This window comes from Anolis sagrei, chromosome 3 (assembly GCF_037176765.1).
Source record: "Anolis sagrei isolate rAnoSag1 chromosome 3, rAnoSag1.mat, whole genome shotgun sequence".
Taxonomy (NCBI): domain Eukaryota; kingdom Metazoa; phylum Chordata; class Lepidosauria; order Squamata; family Dactyloidae; genus Anolis; species Anolis sagrei.
Window position 1 is genome coordinate 222,071,748 of NC_090023.1, and position 20,753 is coordinate 222,092,500.

Below are 20,753 nucleotides of genomic sequence, written 5' to 3' on the forward strand. Positions count from 1 at the left end.
TTTTACCACAGGATGGTAAAACATCTGGGTGTCCTTTGGTCAACATCCTTGCAGACAGCCAGTTCTCTGACACCAGAAGCAACTTGCAGTTTTTCGAATTGCTCCTGACATAAAAAAGCCCTTATCTTTGATATAATGCTGTTCACATTATGTATATTCATACCTGACTGCTGCTAAGCGCACCTTGATGCTAGATTCAGACAAACCATTCACAATCCGATCCATCATATTTTCAGTTTCAATTATCTGAAAGGAAAAGTGTGATGAAATCAAGTAAAGTGTTGGAAGTGTTGTATTTGTACAATAATTCAATGACTATGTGATTTAGCACAATTTGTTCAATAACCTACACTCTACATAAATTATCTAAAAATGTTAACTAGAAAAGTGTCACACTTGTACAAAACACACAAAAAAATCATATAGCTGTGCGATGAATTCAAACAAGGCAGAAAAGAGGAAAATGACTAATTAGTCCTTCGGAGCCCTAAGGCTCTTGGCAAAGATGCACAATTGTGTTTGAGACAATGGGAGAACATTTCCTACTCATTGTACTGCCTCAAGGGGATAGAGTAAGTTCTTATCATAACATATTCCAGAAAGATTTCCCTCTCTCACTGAGGGCTATTGGTACTGGCAAGCACCCCATCACAAACTCACCTTTTTTCGTATATCTTCATCATTTGCTCCAAGTGCAGCATAGAGCTTGAATGCAGCCTGACGGAGTTCATGCGCATGCTTCAAGTCATGATCAAGCTATTTAAAAATACCAAAAGCCAAAAACAATTTTAGTATTTACACCGCGAACTAAGTAATGTAAGAAAGTTAAATCACCTAAGTGGTATATAGAGCATTTAGAGTTTCAGACAAGGCTTTGTTTTTTTTAAATATCCACTTCATTCATATTTTTACTAACAATGACTAATTGAGCATAGTGTTAAAAAAGAAAGAGAAAGATAGGAAAGCATAGTGGATGATCATTTCTTCAACACTAAGATTTGATTATGCCTTGAAAAGTGAACATAGCTCCATATCTGCAGCATAAGAAACCAATCAGAGTTTTCAGCTAACCAGTTTCCCATTTAGTCTAAACTGAGAAATTAGAATTAACAGCTTGAAAGCAAGCAGCCTGTTAAGCCAACTTCAAACCATAGCTTCGCATCCTGGTTTGTTCCAAAGCCATTTCTTCACTTCAGAAAAAAATGGGAAACCTCAGGTGTATGTCTAAAAGACTCATTTATTATCCCAGCCTCGGCTGAAAGTAATCAAAGCTTCTATCTGTTTGCCCAGGTAACAAACAAGGAACTATATACAGTACAGATAGTGGTCTGAGTAATTATATAACACAGATATATACTAGAGTTGCTTTTCAAGGCTTTTAGAAAATTTGGAATTTATTGTGAACTTACTCTTTTTATGTCAGTGATGGCACTCACTGAACTGGGATACTTGAAGTAGTCTGCAAGCATTGCAATAAGGTGGTCAGTAATACTGGCAATTCTTTGCAGCTCAATATCTGCTTCAATCAAATAGGCAAGGGTTTCTGCTCCATCTACTCTCTCTTCCAACAGTCTCTCTTTACTACACATTCTTGCCAAACATGGCAGTGTCTGGAGGGCACAAAAATGACAGATTGTCAAAACTTACATATATGCATCTTGGAATACGTTTCTGTTTGTTTCATTAGTTAGTAATTTGTGTTACTCATTCTTTATAAGAAACTTTGAGTCATTAACCTCAGCCATAACCTCCAGAGTGACTATAACTCTTTACTATATCCATTATTACTAAGGGGCTGGTCTGGCGCTGCATCATGAACCATTCATTGCAGTACTCCCTTCTCTTCCTTTTTTCTTCAACTTCATTTTATAAGCTAGCTGGCACCCCCCCCCCCTCCCATTTAGATGTGCAATGGGAAGTTGCTGCCAATTGCGAGAGAAATAAGGCTGAACACTGAAAGCCACTCTCTGTATGACTATCAGCCTCCTCCCAGCAGACTTAAACCAAGGAAAAGTTTCATGAGAGCCACCACTCTTCTAAATGTTCCTCCAACAACAGCAAGAACATCTCTGTGGGCAGCAAAATCAGGCAATTCCAACTGGATGGCCCTCCATGAGGGACTTCCCTCAGGGGCAAACCAAGAATAGGCAACTTGGAAGTGTCTGAACAGACTCAGAAGTAGAGTTGGCAGATCAAAAGACAACCTGGCAAAATGGCACTATCTAGAAGAATCCTCAACATTGTGTGATTGTGGAGAAGAACAAACAACTCAGCACCTGTATGCTTGCCCACAATGCCCTGCCTTATGCACAGAGGGAAAAACTGTTCAAAGCTACAGACAATGCAGTCGCTGTTGCCCATTTTTGGTCTAAAATTATTTAACTGTTTGTGCTCCCTTTATTTTCTCGGTTTTATACTTATTTATAAAACCAATGCTTTTGACATGAAATATTTTTTAAAAACTCATTTTATATTTTAAAATCAAACTCCAAGACTTGTGGGATCCATGCCTAAATACTGAAAGATTACACGAGCCCCCAAACCCTATTGAAAACATTCATGATGTAATGTCTCTTAGGTTGTTTTAGTATTATAACTCAAAGGCATTCCAGAGCTATAGTGCAATAGGATGTCATACAGAAATTTGTCACTAGCACTTCCCATAGGTTTCAGGAATACTTGCAGCCTTTTAGAAGACAGCCTTGTATCTCATCATAGGGTATTACCTGCTTCCACAATGACCCAATTCCTGCCTTACTCATTTCCAGAATGAGAGTAATCACATACACAAAACAACTCCATAGTGAAACTATTCAAGCCTCATCACTATCACTAGCAAGCGAACAATATTTCTTTCTGATCAATATATTGAGTCAATGTACTCACACGGGGCACCAACCACAAAGTCTAATCCATTTCAAAGGACTGATATTGCTGAAGCCTACACCTTTAACAAAGTCAGGCAAATTTGCATTTGGCTATAAAGTAGGTTCAACTTACCTTTAATATAATACAGGTATCATCAGTGTGGATTGCTCCAGCTCTGCACATATAAGTAAGGCTACAATGAAATATCAGAAAGCTAATTTACTGTCAAGCAAAATGTATTTAGATAATGACAAAATATTGGCAGGATCTCCACGACCCAAAAGATAATTGCCAAAATGAGTATGTCTAAACCATGTGTGATTATATTTGTTATGAATATCCGTATGACACTTACAGGTACATAAACTATATCACAGACTAGCTTTTCATTCGCTATTTAAATACAGCTTTTTAGAACAGTATGAAAAAGAATCTCTTCAACCTGAAAATGTGTAAAACTCAAATTATTTTGTCATGACAACAGGTAAGATTTCACGACGGAGACTGAGAAGGCCATACAACCTAGCCTCTTTTAATAAACTGAACTACAGGTCAATTATCTCTAGCCAATATGGTACTAAGTTGAAGGAAGGCTGGTATTTTTGTTGGTGGAGGAGAACAGCTGAACCCAAGGATAATGTAACAGCTACCTTGCACCAGGTAGCACCGGGGAGACAATTCTCCCTCTCTTGTCTATACTAACTATTAATATTTCTCCAGGGTATGGAATACTTTTAACTGGGGTGTCAAAAGCTGAACCACTGAATTTGAATCATTTCACACAGTGAACACTGGAGCCCATATAAAAGTATTATTTAAGCTAAACATAAGCATCACAACTCTATTTTCAGATTTGGGGGATGTTATTATATGGAATGGTGTATAGTATTTCTCACATATGATATAATGTAATAAGATAATATATAATATGAACAAGGAAATATCTTTTAGATACTAGAGAAGATTACCATTTGGCTGATGTGAGCTGCATTTCAATAGGTTTGTCTCGTTGTAACATCTTCACAAATATTTGTGGTAATAATTCTCCATCAACCATCACTGAAAACAGGAGAAAATATGTTTCAGGAAATAAATAAGTTGAGATTTTCTGTGAATTTGCAGAATGACCACCAATACTTTCTACTTACCATTTACAAGAGTCATAGATACTTGAGGGTTTTCAAAGGCTAAAACTGCAAAGCACTTCAGTGCTTGCATCTGAACCTGTGAAAACAGAGTATTTACATTTATCAAATTCAATTAAAGCTATCATTTGATAAAAAGATCTGGTAGAAATCCAGTGAAAATGAATGTAAACACACATAGGAAGTCCTTAAAAACAATAAGACTGTCACCATTCTGAGAAGGACTAGATAGGAAAACTGAGGTATTTGGGCTTGCTCTGGAGAAGATGGATCATAGGAAGACTGCAGGGGAAACTGTGGGATCAGATTTCCAGAAAGGCATGAATTAAAAAATCACACAATCTTGTAAATCTGTTTGAAACTTGGTTTTGTGCACTTGGGCTTCTGCTTCTGTTCCAGTAAATACCATTGGAGTTTACGTCTGTGTTCTATACTGAATTCCCTCCCATTTAATAATGTGCAGGGTCCTATCCTCACTGCTGACTTTTTCTCCTCATCTTGGCAATATACAGTTGCTTCTTACTTTCTCTGCCCTTAATTTGGGTAACTGCTACTTCAACTCCTTTATCTATTCTAAGAACCATTAGACTAAAGAATAACAGGTTGCTTACTTGTAAATGTGGCTCTTCAAGTGGTCATCTGTGCCTTACACAACTGGGTTTGCACCTGTGCAGACCCACCATTTAGAATATTCCTATCCCACAAGCCTATCTTATTCTCACCTTTCAACCTTTCACGTTTGGTAGTCTGCCATATAACCACAGGGACCAGACTGTGGGGATAAGTGGGCACATTTGTGTGTTGTCAGAGGTGACTGCTTGGTAAGCAATCTGTTTTTCTTTGTGTTTTCTATGGCCCACACAATTGGGTGACTGCATACCATACCTTAGGATGGTGCAATTAATCACTGAAGTGAAGAAAGCACAGCTCATTCAAAGAATACATAATCTCTTGCTTTCACTCCAATCTATAATATTGTACAAAAGCAGGTGATTGTGATCAAATCACATATTTACATACATTTAATATAGAAACTCCTCTCAGTAAAGCCATTGACAAAACCATCCTTTTCACTTTAATACTCTGGCACACACACACATGCTCAAAGGACCGGGCTAAAGTGGACTTATGGTATGGCGAGGGGCTACAGCCAAAGATATCAGCTCTAGAATATTCTGAATGATAACTTTACACAGGCCCAGGCCCAATTGTGTGAAATATAGAGACCATGGAGAAGAATATGACCTTCACATACTGGTATTGAGCTAAAAGCATGAGAAAATTAGGCTCTACGCTGTTGGTTAGTAAAAGGCCAAGTACAAAGCCAACAGGAAACTCCATTGTCAGAGTCAAGGTGTGTTCCAGACAGAGTAAATCTGTGATTAAAATTACAGGAATTTCCACTACTTAGAATGCTATTCAAACAACAACATTTGGAACATTTACAGCATTTCTGTCCAATAAATTATGTAGAAAACATTAACTATGCAAGCTAAAGTAATACATTATAGCAAGTACTCCCTAATGCTTATTTAATTTACAAACAAAATCACAGTTGTTAATGAAGTTTGTATGATCCAGATTTGTCAGATTGAAAAACAGTGATAGGAAGCAAACTTATGTCCCCGTAAGAGTCATCATTGGGGATTCAAAGAGGAGAGCCTACCCATGTCACTCACATCAAATATACAGCTTCTTAATCCTCATGTTTTTTGTTTATTTATCAACAATGAGTGACTGCATCAAGTATCCCTTTTAATGCCCTTCTCTAGGCTAATCCCCTCTCAACTCTTTTGGATTTAAGCTATGGCCTCCTTAACATTCCCTTATCTGTGTGGTTTGGGTGAACTTGTTTAAAATACTCTAGTCTGTTGTCTATGTTAATAGGCCTTAGCTTTCCTTTCCTCTGAGACTGTTGCATAGGTTTCTGCACCTCATTTTCCCATGTTTGATATGGATTCCAGAGCCTTTTTTTCTTTGTTTCCCTGAGAAAGTTACCATCACTAACATTAACCAAGCCGCTCTGCTTTGATCTTTATGTAAGTATAATCATAAAGATCACACATCTCAGTTATGTACCATAAGTAACTAACTGCTGCAGATTCAAAAGAGTTTCTGTGTTGCTCTAATGAAATCATAACATATAGTAACCCTGATCCTGAGGCCCCATTCAGACTATTTGCCTATTCATACCAGTAGAATCATAGAGTTGGAAGAGACCTCGTGGGCCATCCAGTCTAACCCCCTGCCAAGAAGCAGGAAAATTGCATTCAAAGCACCTCAGTATTCTACAACAGCTCTTTTTGGGACTCAGGTAGGTAACTTTTGCCACACCTGATACCCAAAACAATTAGGTCCTACTGGAAGCCACTTGATCCCACATATCTCATCTCTTATTGGGTACATTATCAGGCAGACACCAGGGCGTACAACCATCCATCACAAGCGTCTGATCTGGAATCACTCCAGGCAGCATGGATGGATTTCCAAATATCTAGTACATATTTAAATAATTGTAACTCATGTTCCATAGATTAATAATAGATATGGCTTAAGCGAGATTATAAGTTCAAAACCATACAAGGTCTTATTTGTACTTGCTAAATGATGTCCTGATTGGCAAAAAGAGGTTAATAGCAACACAATTATCACACAAAAAGAAAACTTAAGTTACTTCACACATAAAATTTTAAAAATAAAATTTGGACTTATGAGGTGGCTGCACATGGGAAATATTTTGTGTTGTAAAATCCTCTTGCATATGTAATGGAAAAACTCTAAACCCTTCACCAACTAGTTCATTTGCTAATTAAGATGTGCTGTGCTATTTTTTAAAATGACTACAGGTCACAAATTATTCTTTTAAACATCTGCATTACCTTGATTATATTTATATTAATTATAATTATCCTTGTCCTATATATTTAGTTGATTTATTAAACTTAAATTTCTTCATATAACTTTATATAATTTATATCCATCCCTTCTAGAAAGCATTTTTTCAAAATGAACAACATTCAAACCACAATTATTAACAATTATGTAACAAAATTTAAATGTATATGAAAATAGGTCCACAGCAGCACAGTATTTTAAATACTAAAATCCAATAAACAGAACTTAATGTAATCAAAATTGCATTAGGACTCATACCCATAATCAAATTACATTGAGATAGTTACATCAAGAGTTTGACCCACTTCTTAATTATATGGAAGCACAGCTACAACTAATTATAGTCCACAGGTGATGTCTCATTTCCTTTCCAGTGATACCGTATTTTTTTAATTCTATGATGCCATCAATTGTAAGATGCACACTAATTTCAGTATCACCAACAGAAAAAGCTTTATTTATATCTATTAAAAAGTACTTGTGATTCTAAGGCTCAGTTTTTAGAGATGTTTATATAGAGAAATGTGCATCTTAGAACAGAAAAAAATGTAGAACATTCCAAACTTTGTAATGTGTTCATCAGTTCTCCTTGGTAGTTCCCCTTTGGATATATTCACCACGGGAACTAGAAAGGGTTCTTTACAAAAGAAGTTCTCTTCTCCTACACTTCTCATCTTTTCGTATGAGAGCATGCTGAAACTAGCTATTCTCTGCTACTTCTGTTCACAAAGGTGAGGCATTAAAAGGGGCCTAAAGTGGGGTAGAGTGATTCAATACTTTCTTTCTGCATGGTGTATTAAGAAGTGACAGACTACATCGGTTTCATGCAATCTTTCTAGACACAGTGGTCAGTTAATGCTTTCAGTTTACCAAAATACTGAGCACAAATACTTATTTGCAGATTGCATTAATGTGTTTTTATGCTGTGGTATCAAATACTAACTTTTAGAGCTACAAGTGCTTGCCAATAACAAATATTACATTATGGAAGTGAAGCTGTCTTGAAAGTTACCACTACCTGAGATTTTGTTCTTCCCTTTCTACAACCTACCCTATCTCCTCACCCACTTTTTTCCTGTTTCATCACTGAACACCAGAAAAATCCTTTAAAGCATTAAGTGGAGACCCCGGGGTCCTTTCAATCCCTGCTCTATAGAAAACATTGTTTGAGAAGTTCCTCACATTTGTGTGTGGGTGCACAGTTAACAGTGAAAAATATTTGCAGTCCTTTTCTCATCAAAACAAAAATACCGTATATACTTGAGTATAATCTGAACTGAATATAAGCCAAGACACCTAATTTTACCACAAAAACTGGGAAAACTTATTGACTCCAGTATAAGTTGAGGGTGGGAAATACAGCAGCTACTGGCTTGTTTCAAAATAAAAATAGATACCACTAAAATTACGTTAATTGAGGCATCAGTAGGCTAAACGTTTTTCAATATTTACATAAAACTGTAACGTAAGACTGTGGAACTCTGATTAAATCATTATTCTAACCTTCAATGCAAATGTGCTTACATATCCCTCCGATAATAATTAAATAGAATAAAATAATAAATGTTATAATAATAGAGTAAAATAATGGAAATATAATGATAAATAGGGTAAAATAATAAATGTAATAATAATAGAGTAAAATAAATATAATAACAATAATAAACAATAAAAGTAATAATAATAGAGTAAAATAATAAATGTAAAAATAATAACAGAGTAAAATAATAAATAACCTTGACTTAAGTATAAACCAAGGGGGCTTTTTCAACCTTAAAAAAGGGCTGAAAAACTCAGTTTATACTCGAGTATATATGGTAGTTAATACAACACTTTTACTCCACCCATGATGCTATTTCAAAGAAGTGGAAATATAAGTTATTTTACAGAGGATTATTTTAATGACTTACTTTATAAGATGGAGAAGTTAATAGATGAGCAATATTCTGTACTGCTCCATGGTTAAACAGGACTGTCTGGTGGTCTGGACCCTATTTTAAAAAGATAAGCCAGGGTATTAATATACTGACAAGAGAGAAGAAAGATATTATTTATTGTCTCTTCACACTTAAGTTCAGCATGACTAATTTTTGAAGTTTAAATTCACTGACTTGGAATCAAGATTAAAACTGTCTTTTAACTCTAACTTTATTGGTGTTTGGGAGTAATCCTAAAAGGAAGGTGACATTTCACAAAGTAAGAGTGAAATTATATGTTATATTAAGTACTGTGTTGCATATCTGCTCCTTTAAAACAGTACCCATGAGAGCAGAGAGGTGTAGAGCAAGACAAGTTAATGTTTAGCTTTACCCTAACAAATTTCATTTTCATGAATCAAAATTACAGCTTCTCACACCAACAAAATGTAAATGAAACTTTTATCAGGCACTACAAGTGATTCTCAACAGCATTCCACTTAATATAGATATTACAAAAGAGAAAATAGGAAAAATGTACACACCATAACTTACATGGTATTATATACTAAATTATGATTATTAAGAAATTCTGAGCTTAAAATGTGATATTGCAATTAAAAGAAACTCTGAGCTTCTGTATTATAGAAGACATCAATAGCCTTGAAAGTACAGCTAAAGTGAAGTTAAGGTACTGAGAGCTTAAAGCAGATCCAAAAACAGGGTTCCTTTTACAACATGAAAGCTCCCCATTTGAGCCCCAACTTTGTCCGGAGATGGATCAGGCTCGGCACAGCAAGAGCCAAGAGAAGCCCTTGCTGAGACCAAGACAGCTGTTTGTAGGGAGTGGTTCTGGGTATCCTTTTCTCAGCTGGCATGACTGAGGCTTATGGAGATCAACATCTATGCACTACCTACATCTTCGCTCACTGGGAAATGGGCCCAAGCTCAGCTCTAAATGCTGCAAAACTTTGCACTGAATGTCTGGAAAAACATCCATACTCCTTCTCTCCCCTGGAGCATTCTGCTATTGTCAGCCTCAAAGTATAAGGGGTGTGTGTGTGTGTTCACATCAGCAGCACACAGAGTCCTAGACAATCAAATATATCCTAAGACACACACCAATGTTTTTGGTCCAAATCCATCTGCCTATCTTTACTACCATCTTGAGCATCCATTCTACAGGCCACTCAAATTTGTCATTTGCTGTGATAATCTGAATTTGCTTCTAGAGAGCTCTAATGTGCTTTTCTAAACTGGAGCAGAAAATTCCAAGCAACTCACTGTACTAAAAAAAACAGCAGGATTTTGTAGACTGGAGACAGCATCATTAAAGCAGTATGAAATTTAAATCATTAGAAATCAAAACCATGTGTTGATTTCGTTTCTTTGCATAACACTAAGGTTGCAGAATGGCATTACCAAGTTTTGACCTGAATAGAATTTATCAGTAACTTTGGATCTTCAAGTGGTTATCTGCGAACCTTTTTTTTTTATCTGTATAGAGTCCCATTCAGAACTTTCTAGAGCTGAGTAGCTTTTTGTTATGAATCCTGCCCTCTCTCCCTATAATGCACAGTCCTGTGTACCAAGCTACGCTCCTTCGTTCAGGTGTTGACACATGGAAAATACCTGGCAGATAATATATTAGAGGGAAGGAGAAAGGGTTGTGTGAGTTCACAGATAATCACTCAAAGAACCATAGTCACAGGTAAACAACTTATTCCTCTTCTTTGTGGCCTCTGTGACTCACACAAAATAGAAGACTAGCTAGCTGTTTGTCAGGAACATAGATAGTAATGGGAACACAGCCTGAAAGAGACACCAAAACACTGGTGGATATAATGGCAGGTGTGGAGGTTACTGTGATAGTAATAAGGACAGAATCATATCTCCTGCAGAAGATGTAAATTGCTGACAGGTGCCCAGACAAAGTAGGAGGTGGCTGCAATTGTTTGAAAGAACATGCAGATATCATAGTCAGTGGGACGAGTAGAATGGGCTAACTGCAGATCCTATGAAGGAGAATGTTTCAGAGGTCAGGAGGAGGTTGGAACCCTTTCTTCTCTATTATAGGGATGAGACTATGGATATCAAGACTGGTGTCAGCAATATTACCCATGATAGCTCAGGTAAGAAAAGTATTCATGGTAGTACATATTGAGCAAACTGATGCTGATATAGGTAGGATGCACATGAACAACAGCTTGGAGAGCAGAAGTCCCTACCATAGTTGGAGGGCCACTTCCAACAGTGATCTCTATAGGAGGGAGATTGTGATCTGGATCTCTGAGCACAAAAAGAGCCACCCAGTCACAGTGTTGAGAAAGTCTCAGTAATTGGAAACCCTCCTATTTCACAAATCCAAAGTTATTATGTCCAGAGGGTCTGGAACAAGCTGGGTACTGATCAAAGATCTAAACCTCCAAGCACCATTCTAAACAAAGGACTTCTTCACAGAAAATATGTGTTACAGTTGCAGCCAATCCCATTATGATCAGAACTGGAGGGCAATGAGAGCTTTCCTCAGGAATACGAAGGATAGTAAAGAGGACATGCCTTTTGTGGTGGAGTTGAATCAAACAAGAGGAGGATATGCTGAAACAACTTGTGTTGCAAACAGATTGCCCCTGGAGCTGGAGGCTTACATTGTTTTTCCATTCTTTTGCCCTTCTTAATTCTTCTTCTTAGGCTCTGCCACATCCTCAGCCATACAGTGCTTCATTGAGTTCTTGGAGGAAGAGGGAGGCATGAAGACCAACCACCCTAAAGTCAAAGGAGGACTATAAGAGTGATGGTAGTGAGAGTAATTCCAAGGTAAAGCAAACAATATACTCAGTATTGAAGTTATCTCAAGACAATTTAAGTCAGTGGCCCAAAAGAGAAGCTGGTACCAAAAGAGTTGTCAAACAGACTGCCCAGACATATAAAGACCATATACAAAGAAGGAGTCTAACAAATAGAATAAGAAGTAGCTAGCAAGTGATTCGATATTGCTTGGTTTTCAATCTTCGATAAAGATTTGCATGCATGGAACCGCAGACAAGAAATCCAACTGCAGAATGTCTGCTTCATAAAATCTCTACAAATAGAATAGGCCCGGATCTTGGAAACTTCACAGAAGCAAAAAGGCACAGCTTGTGTCTATCTGGACAATGTTGCCACCACAAGAAATTTGTCTTCTGAATTAAGGCCTCAGCGGCCATACCAAAAAAAAAAAAAATCAGCATAAAAATAGTAAAAGAAGAAAATGAAACAATCACAGTTAAATCATGTAAGCAAAAATAAGATCAAATATAATCAATGAAATAGGACTGTTTGATATACTGATTGATGAAGCAAAAATCCGCAATACTGTTGCTTGCATGATGGATTTAGAACAAACTAAGAAGGATATCTTTACACACAGGGATGTGTTCGATAAAGGACAGGAGTTGAGTTACCATCAAAAAGCTACTCCACTATAGTAGATGCTGAAGAAGACTCTGCACAGGCTTAAAACCCGTTTATGGGAATGACAGAGAATACAAAGAAGCCTCAGAATTATGATAAAAATATCTAAATAGCAATAAAAATGTCAAAAAGTTACTGTTGCCGTTGTTTTGCTTTGTGTATATTTGGAATAGGGGAAGTGTTTCCCCTTAACTAGTTACTGAGTTTCCGCCAAACACACTTCACTTTTAATGCACAATAATCATCAGTAGGAACTTACAAAGGTAGCGAAAAAAACTTTATACTTTTTATCATACATAAAAATCTGATAAACTCTATATATACATAGAGTTGGCAGCTGGATGCTCTTGGACTGGGACTTTTTACCTTTATGATTTTGGACTTATCTGGTGTTTTGATTGTCAAATATATACTACAATAAGAAAGCAAGCCCATCCCATTCCCCACTCAATAATGCTGGTTTTACCATAAATCTGGCAGCTTCAAATCAGAGCAACAGAACATCTATTTTTAAAATGACTGATTTGCTGAATATAATATACATACATCTGAACTCAGTTGTAAATCTGACATTATACTGTGAGCAACCAATATAACAACATCTGACAGGAATTCAGACTTTTAAAAGAGGCTTCAGCTACTATTACTGACAACTTTAAAGTTGAAAATGCAATTAATCATTTTGTAGAAAAAAAACTTACATTGGCACATAGAAGTGGCTGAGGCGAAGATTTAAAGCCGCAGCTATGCCAGTGTCGGAGCTGAAGAACAGACATTAAAAGATAGAATATTAAAGTCAAGCATAATTTTGTATCTTCTTTTAAAATGCTACATTTTTTCATGGGCACTGTGGTATCCATCCCTCTCCATAAGTATTTTCAAATATGATACATTGACTTATAGATGGGAGTTTGAACCCTGTGTATAGGGCCTCCTCGTGCACAGCATGTATTCATTCAATACTGAAAACAATACCACATTCCAATTGAAATATGGTACATACATTTCAAAAAATGCAATGACTTGAAGCTAGCATATTAACTACAACACTGATCTAGGAAACATAAAGCTCTTAATTCAAACCTAACTTCTACCATGAACCCCTTAAGCAAGGCTTGGACAAAATAGATAAACATCAATGGTATTATCTCTGAGGAATCTGTAGTAGTTCACTAAGGATCTCTGACATGACTTGTAAGAACTGTTTTTCTTTCAGTGTCCTTCACTGGTAAAACTGCAAAATAACTGGTTGCCTTTGACAAGATCATGGCTCAACCCTGCTGGCCAGTTTCAGAAATATGTTAGAATTCTTGAATTGCAAGAACTCTCGTGTAGATTCAGGCTTAAACAGAAAACAGTCCAGCTTTAAGAATCAGCATGTCACATCAGCTCTAATTTTGGGTTCAACTCTGCTTCAAGTGACCATTTTTGTACTTGGTTCTCATTAGTGTAGCACACATTTAATAAGAAAAACAAATGGCATGCCTTAGTGGTTCCCAACCTGTGGGTCCTCGGGTATTTTGGCCTGTGATTCCCAGAAATTACAGCCAGTTTACCAGCTGTTAGCATTTCTGGGAGTCAAAGGCCAAAACATCTGGGGACCCACAGGTTGAGAACTACTGCTTTAGCACATCATCTGCAATGTAGATAACATTTACTTATCTACCCTAAATTGTCCTGTTAAGCTTTATTGAGATCAATAACTATGAATTACTTTGAAAATTCTGTCTATACCTTCAAGTTTCCTGTCATCTTATGATGACCTCATGAGTTTCATAGGATTTTCTGAGACAATGAATACTCAGAGGTGGTTTTATTAGTTCCTTCCTCTGAAATACAGCCTACAGAATCTGGTATTCATTGGCAGTCTGCCATCCAAATGCTAACCAAAATTGACTCTGCTGAACCACTAAAGTGCCAGAGGTCAGTGTTAAATAAAGTCAAAGTATACAGTACAATAGCATTTTACTATAAGATACTCTGGCAGCTGCCAGCTGCTTGATCATCTGCCTTCGTGCAATTATTTCCGAAACTGTTCAAGGCAGATTTTTTTAAAAGGAAGGGACAAAATAAGCAGATCTGTTTTAATTGGTTGAACTGTAAAAATGTCTTTCTTCACTTTAGGAATGTTTCAAAAGTCTGTAATCTTTTTAGTTTTTTTATTGTTATAGCGTTTGTTCACTTTTTTGGATTTGTGCTGATGCAGTCTGTATGTTAAAAATAGGAAAGGGTTTGAAATGTAATGTTTAATCATTCTGATTCCCACAGGGTTCAAAATCCTCCACATTCCTGCATGAAATGTTCTGGTTTTTCAATAATTCATTAAAAGAAATATTCATATAAGTATTTTCTGTTCAGTTAATACTGAAGAACATAAACATACAAAGGTTATATTGTAAGATATTCCTGGAAATGACCTTCAGTAAACTGGCAGACAGCATGTGAAAACTATGATCCTCATTCACTGAGGATTAACAACTCAAAAAGGTACATTTCTAAAATGACATCAATTTTGTGACAAAATTATCACATACTACACGTTCAGGTCCAACATCAGCTGCTACAGTTATTTCTGCTCTAGAACATTTTGCATCTGTCTGAGCTATAAATTGTACAAGAATCTGACTGATGGAACATTTTGTATCTGTCAAGGGGGGAGGGCGATACACACATGCAAAATTGCATGCCATAGTAATACCACTTCAGATTGCAGCTGTGAGGTCATTGTGAGGGTTCTGCTTAATTGCCTGCCTTTAAAAAAATAATAGGCTTAAGATTGATTCTTCCAAAGTCATCCTGCTTTTGATGAAAAGGAAACTGTTTTACATTCTGGGATATTTCAATAGTTTATTCCATCTCAACCTCACTGCATTAATACTTATCTTCTCACTGAAGTGAGAAGTTCAAAATAAAAGAAGAAACTTTCAGTCATTTTATATAGGTACCTTGGCAACAATGCTGTTTATTTGCCATATACAGGTAACCAAATACTGGTTATTAGATAAGGTACCATAATGTACTGCAAGAGACTTGCATGCATGTGCTTGGAAGTTGCCTATCTACATACTTATGTAAATGACATCAATAACATAGGATTTTCAATGGTAAGGAATACCCAGAGGTGGTTTACCAATTCCTTCCTCTAAAATGTTATCTACAGCTCCTGGTGGCATCTCATCCAGATATTAATCAGGACTGACCTTGCCTAACTTACAAGATCAGACAGGATCTGGTGCCTTTAGTGCAGTGTTTCTCAACTTGTGTGTCCCCAGATGTGTTGGCCTTTAACTCCCAGAAATCTTAACAGCTGGTAAACTGGTTGGGATTTCTGGGAGTTGTAGGCCAAAACACCTGGGGACCCACAGGTTGAGAACCACTGTGTATTTAGCCCCTGCAAGAAACTGCTTGAGTAGAAATCAATCCAGATGCACTTCTTGTTGTTGATACTGGATTCCAAACTATGGGAATGGACAAGTCAATGGACCATTTACTCAAACACCTTACATGCACACACACATACAAGCAGCTTTGAGCAGCAAAGCAAAACCCGTGTATAAGTGTACACACAAGTATGCACATATTATTTAAAGCCCTAACTACAATGTCATATTTTCCCATCCAAGTTGCCCATAGTGATATTAAAAAGGAAGATCATCTTGCTTTGCAGAATTAAAAAAAAATGGTTCATGTTGCTCTGATTTGAGAGCATCAAATACTTTGACACTTGTCATCCTCTGACAGTCTAACTATCTACATATAGCGTACCACACAGACTCAACTGCAGATTCTGGGGCCAAAATTATGGATTTTTGATATGACCAATGAAAAAGCCAAGGACCATTCGGTAGTGTGGGGAAAGCACAATTTCTGCCTCAGAAGGGCAACCGCCTCTGCAGCTATGTTATTTCTCTGCCCAGACATTCAAAAAGGCCAGAAGCAGTGCCACAATAGAGTCCATATGAGCTTGGTGTTTCTATGAGGTTCACCTGAGATAGACTAATCTCTCACCTTTTGCCATTCTACTCAGAGAAGCTAGTGGTTCACTTTCTAATAACAGGTAATGTACAGTACCAACACTGACCCATGGATAAGTTGACCCACTTTTTAATTGATTTTTTTTTTACTAAAACGTCTAGACTTATACATGAGTATATATGATAATTCCCATTCTTTTATTCTATTGCAGTAAAAACAACACTTCAAAAGGCCTCTAAGTAGAAAGAGCAACTCTACTATATATTTAGCCCTGTACTTCATCTCGAAATAACAAACACTTTAATGAAATAGTATTTTGAAAGCCAAAAGAAAACAGATACTTGGTTTTTAAAGACTCCCAGTAGAGAATATTAATGCTCCTTCTTACTTTGCAGCAATGTGAGAAGATCTGACATATGTATTCTTGAGTATATCGAGACCTACTGAGCAGTGCCATGAGGTGCGGAATAACTGTAGCATCCTAGAAAATCAGGAAAGAAAACTGAACATTAAAACTAAAAAATTAAACACCAGCAAGCAGTTATTGGCTACATCCCAATAGCTCTTTTCTCTTTTCTTCAGGCTTTAGGGAAACAAAAACCTTAACGCCTCACAATTTATACATAACTGCAAAATTATAACCAGAAGATTCTGACACCTATAGAGTTGTAGTTGGTAGGAGAGAATGTACTGACATTCTCATAATATTGGTTATTTCAACTTTGCTTATAAAGGATTTATATATAACCTTCAGCATTTATAAGAATTATTTGGAAACAAGTGACTTGAATCTGCTAGAAGTGTAGATGCTAGCAGAAGCTTGAAAGAGCTTAAAATATTTCTTACAGTGAAAACATATCTACCAAATGGAATTCACTTTTATTGCCTGCACATTCTTGAATTTCCATTTAATATCAATGCTCTTATTTATTATTTATATCTTACTGTCGATATGAAGAATGTTTTACAGATAAACATCATCATAAGACAGCTTCCTGCTTGGAGAAAAAAAATCTCAACATGATTTGATAGTCCAATACTCTATTAGACCTCTCACCCTGTCCCCTCCATGACCTTCTTTAGGTCTGCTAGACTAGGTCAATCATTCAAAAAGAAAGAAAGAAAGACCCAGTTACACATACCAAAGCATGAGAAACCCCCAATGTTTGCTTATTCCCTGGAAATGCCTGATCATGGGGATTGAATGTGCTTAGTATTTAGCTTACTAGGTTAAAAGCTAGACTGGTATGAGCAATTAAAATAAATTACATAACAAGGGAGTCCTCTAACTTTCCTATCTGCAAATTATCCTCACAGTTGGAATGGAAAGAACTTCACAGACACCAAATCCTTAGAACTGAAAGCAGAATTACTTGAAGATTTTTTTCTTCCTTCTTATTTTCAAGACCCCAAAAACAGAGCAGAACAGGTTCCAAATGCAATCAAGAGGCAAGAAACCAGAAATCGTCAGTCACATCAATTGTTCTTATGCTCAAGTTGCTATTTTCAATTCTTTCATGGCTAACAAAGAACACACACAGGACCAGTGCTGGCGATAGTATCAGTGGCTTGCCTATGCCCACCACATCACTGCCTCCTCATTATTTACTTGAGCCTGCGAGAAAAAATGAGGAGGGACATTAGCATTGTATTCTTCTTTGGACATTTGTGGATAGAGACCGTGGTGTGAAGAGGAGGTAATCTTAGTAAGACCACTAATATGGTTCTCCACCTTTTTCTGCACAGCACCCTCAGTAAAGATAATATGCTAACAAACTGAACAAAACCTAGCACAATTTGTTGTGGGAGGACTGGTAACGCCTTAATTTATTTCAGTGTTCATAAAAGCTGCATAAACCTTGGAGGGCCCTGGTGCAGTGGTTCTTAGCCTGTGGGTCCCCAGATATTTTGACCTTCAACTCCCAGAAATCCGAACAGCTGGTAAATTGGCTGGGATTTCTGGGAGTTGTAGGTCAAAATACCTGGGGCCCCAAGGTTGAGAACCACTGCCTAGTGGAGCAAAAGACAATAAATAAATATCTTAAATAAATAGATGGACTTTTCAAATAAGAAGTATTGATTAAAAGGAATGTTAAAATTAAAAGTAGGTTAATTAACCAGGAGATGCCTTGCATTCCTCTTTGGGGAACAGGAAAAATGTAAAATAATTATGCTAATCTGCAGCTGCTGTTATAAAACTCTCTAGAAGAGACAAACACCAGCCTATATCTTATCCAAAGTTTCCACAAAGTGTATATGTTTTCTGCAAAGTGTATATAAAAAACACAAAACGTACTACTTGAATACATAATGGAAGAGATTGGGAACTGATAAATGATGTATGTATAGCATATACTCAAGCTCACTGACTGGGGAAGGAACAATAGCAACTAACACATGGAGCTTCACTAAGAGCACATCTGGTGCTGGTTATGACAGTGAATGGTGCACATGCATATATGCATTCATAAATTGGAGGTGGGGGGGGGGGTCTTAATTTAATCTCGCTTCCCAAGATCCTAAGTAATATCTTTGTGCTGGCTGAGGAGACTAAAGAAATGTGTTTCTAAGACCACACCATCACCCACTATTTTTACAAACAGTTTAAACATACTTCTAACCATTATGATACTTTCCATCATTATGTTCCCTACCCTGGGACCAAAAGTTGACATTATTACCAAATAGCTTCAGTAATTTTTCTGCATCCTTGTTCACACAATTGAATTCTATTAAACTACAATTATACTCATTAAAAGTCAGCTTCTTCATCACTACATTTCTCTAGCTAATGCTAGCATCTCTACGTCCAGACTCAAAGATATGCAATACAACTACTTTTGTCTCCAGGACCAGCAGAAAAATGAGGTGAATACCACTGCTGCTAAAAGTAGAAACAGCAGACATTTTAGAGACTGATGACGCATCTCATATTTGTAAAAATGGATTCTCATACTAAGCAGAAACACATGAAAGTCACGAATTTCTTCAGTTCAGACATTATTTTTTGTTTAAATAAATTACATTAATAAAGGGGCCTAAACTCAAATTGGTTTGTGTGCTTTGTGAACAAATACCAAGCCACCATTGTGACAGGTTGTCCTTAGGATTGCCTTAAGTTGGGAATGACTTTGAAGGCACACAATTATAAATAAATATATATGTGTGTGGGTAGGTGTTGTTGTTGTGTGCCTTCAAAAATTGTTTCCAACTTAGGGTGACCCTAAAGAGGACTTATCATTGTTTTTTCTTGGCAAGATTTATTCAGAGTGGGTTTCCCTTCATCTTCTTTCCGAGGCTGAGAGAATGTGAATTTCCCAAGATCACCCAATGGGTTTTAAGATTAAGCAGGGATTCAAACTCTGGTCTCCAGAATCATAGCCCTGTGCTCAAATTACTACACCACACCGCCTCACTGAATTTTTTTTCTAGTTAATGTAAGAGAGCAGTTAATGTAAGCATATGGTTACAAAATAATCATATATCAAAACTGAATAAAGAAGAAAACCACAAATAGGTTGAAACCACCCTAAAATGTATTTAGCAAAAAATGGATTTCTCATAAAACATCAAGTTTTTATTGATTTCCAGTTTTATTCATTTGTATAGCTGTCATGATTGCTACTCAATATTCCTAATAAGGGAACCAGAGAAAGTCTTACTTTCATGTGTCTCAGCCAACGTCTCAGCAGTATTAGCTTCTGCTTCTTATTACAATACATAATAGTATCCTGAAAGGAAATAGTCCCTGAAGGTGTGTGGTGTGAGTCCACAATAAGCAACAAAGCTTTAGAAATTGCCTTATCACTTCTCATTCCTATGCCCTTAGCATGCAACTTATGTTGTCATATGTATTATTTTAGTGACTATGAATGAGTTATTAAACCTACTAGAATTGCAACATTTCAAAGACTTGTTTCAACAGGTGAAAATTATCTGAGTAATACATACTAAACAAAAGGTACAGTACATGAACTGATTTAGCAGAAGAAAAAATGTATTCACCTGCTGCCTAAAACTTACCGTGTACAATAGTTCTTCAGGAGTTACAGGGCTGGTGAAAATGGTGCGAAGACACCTGAGGCAAGCTTCAATAAATTTAAGATCTGGTGACAGTAACCCTGTAATCAAATATGGAGAATTTTGGGGGGCAGTTCTTACATATTAAGCAGTCAAGAAACAAAAAGAGCAATGAGTATGAGGGTACCCTGTAGTAAGGCTGGTATGATATGGCAGTCCAGTAGAGATTTAACGTTGTTTTCTGTACCCATTGCAAGGCTTCCTAGCACCACTGCACACTCGGTTTTCAGCTCAGTGCTGGAGGTCTCTTGCTGAAGCAAATAGAGCAACCTACACATGGAAAACACAGAGGATCAATTTCATTTAAAGGCATATAATCTGAACAGATAACTTTTATACATAAAATGCAGGATCTACTAACATGCAAGGCATCTAATCAATGCCCCAAGTAGTCCTTTCTTGAACTAAGAATATAGTAAAG

The 20,753-nt window shown here is 36.8% G+C and overlaps 1 protein-coding gene across 7 annotated transcripts in view; it reads right to left on the reverse strand.

The window, feature by feature from the left end:
- Window positions 1-20,753, reverse strand: part of ARMC8 (armadillo repeat containing 8) — a 60,669-nt gene that overhangs the window by 11,829 nt on the left and 28,087 nt on the right. For 3 of the 7 annotated variants that reach the window (XM_060768061.2, XM_060768059.2, XM_067465906.1), the window contains 11 exons: window positions 20,460-20,602; window positions 20,276-20,373; window positions 16,641-16,733; window positions 12,979-13,038; window positions 8,819-8,899; window positions 4,017-4,092; window positions 3,837-3,927; window positions 3,001-3,061; window positions 1,410-1,610; window positions 661-756; window positions 164-246 (listed from right to left, as the gene is read on the reverse strand). In XM_060768061.2, coding sequence (XP_060624044.2) covers window positions 164-246; window positions 661-756; window positions 1,410-1,610; window positions 3,001-3,061; window positions 3,837-3,927; window positions 4,017-4,092; window positions 8,819-8,899; window positions 12,979-13,038; window positions 16,641-16,733; window positions 20,276-20,373; window positions 20,460-20,602 — 1,083 coding nt within the window. Of the gene's footprint in view, window positions 1-163; window positions 247-660; window positions 757-1,409; window positions 1,611-3,000; window positions 3,062-3,836; window positions 3,928-4,016; window positions 4,093-8,818; window positions 8,900-11,383; window positions 11,466-12,978; window positions 13,039-16,640; window positions 16,734-20,275; window positions 20,374-20,459; window positions 20,603-20,753 lie in introns of those variants that run through there. The other 4 variants (XM_060768060.2, XM_060768062.2, XM_060768063.2 and 1 more) reach the window with 4 other exon arrangements.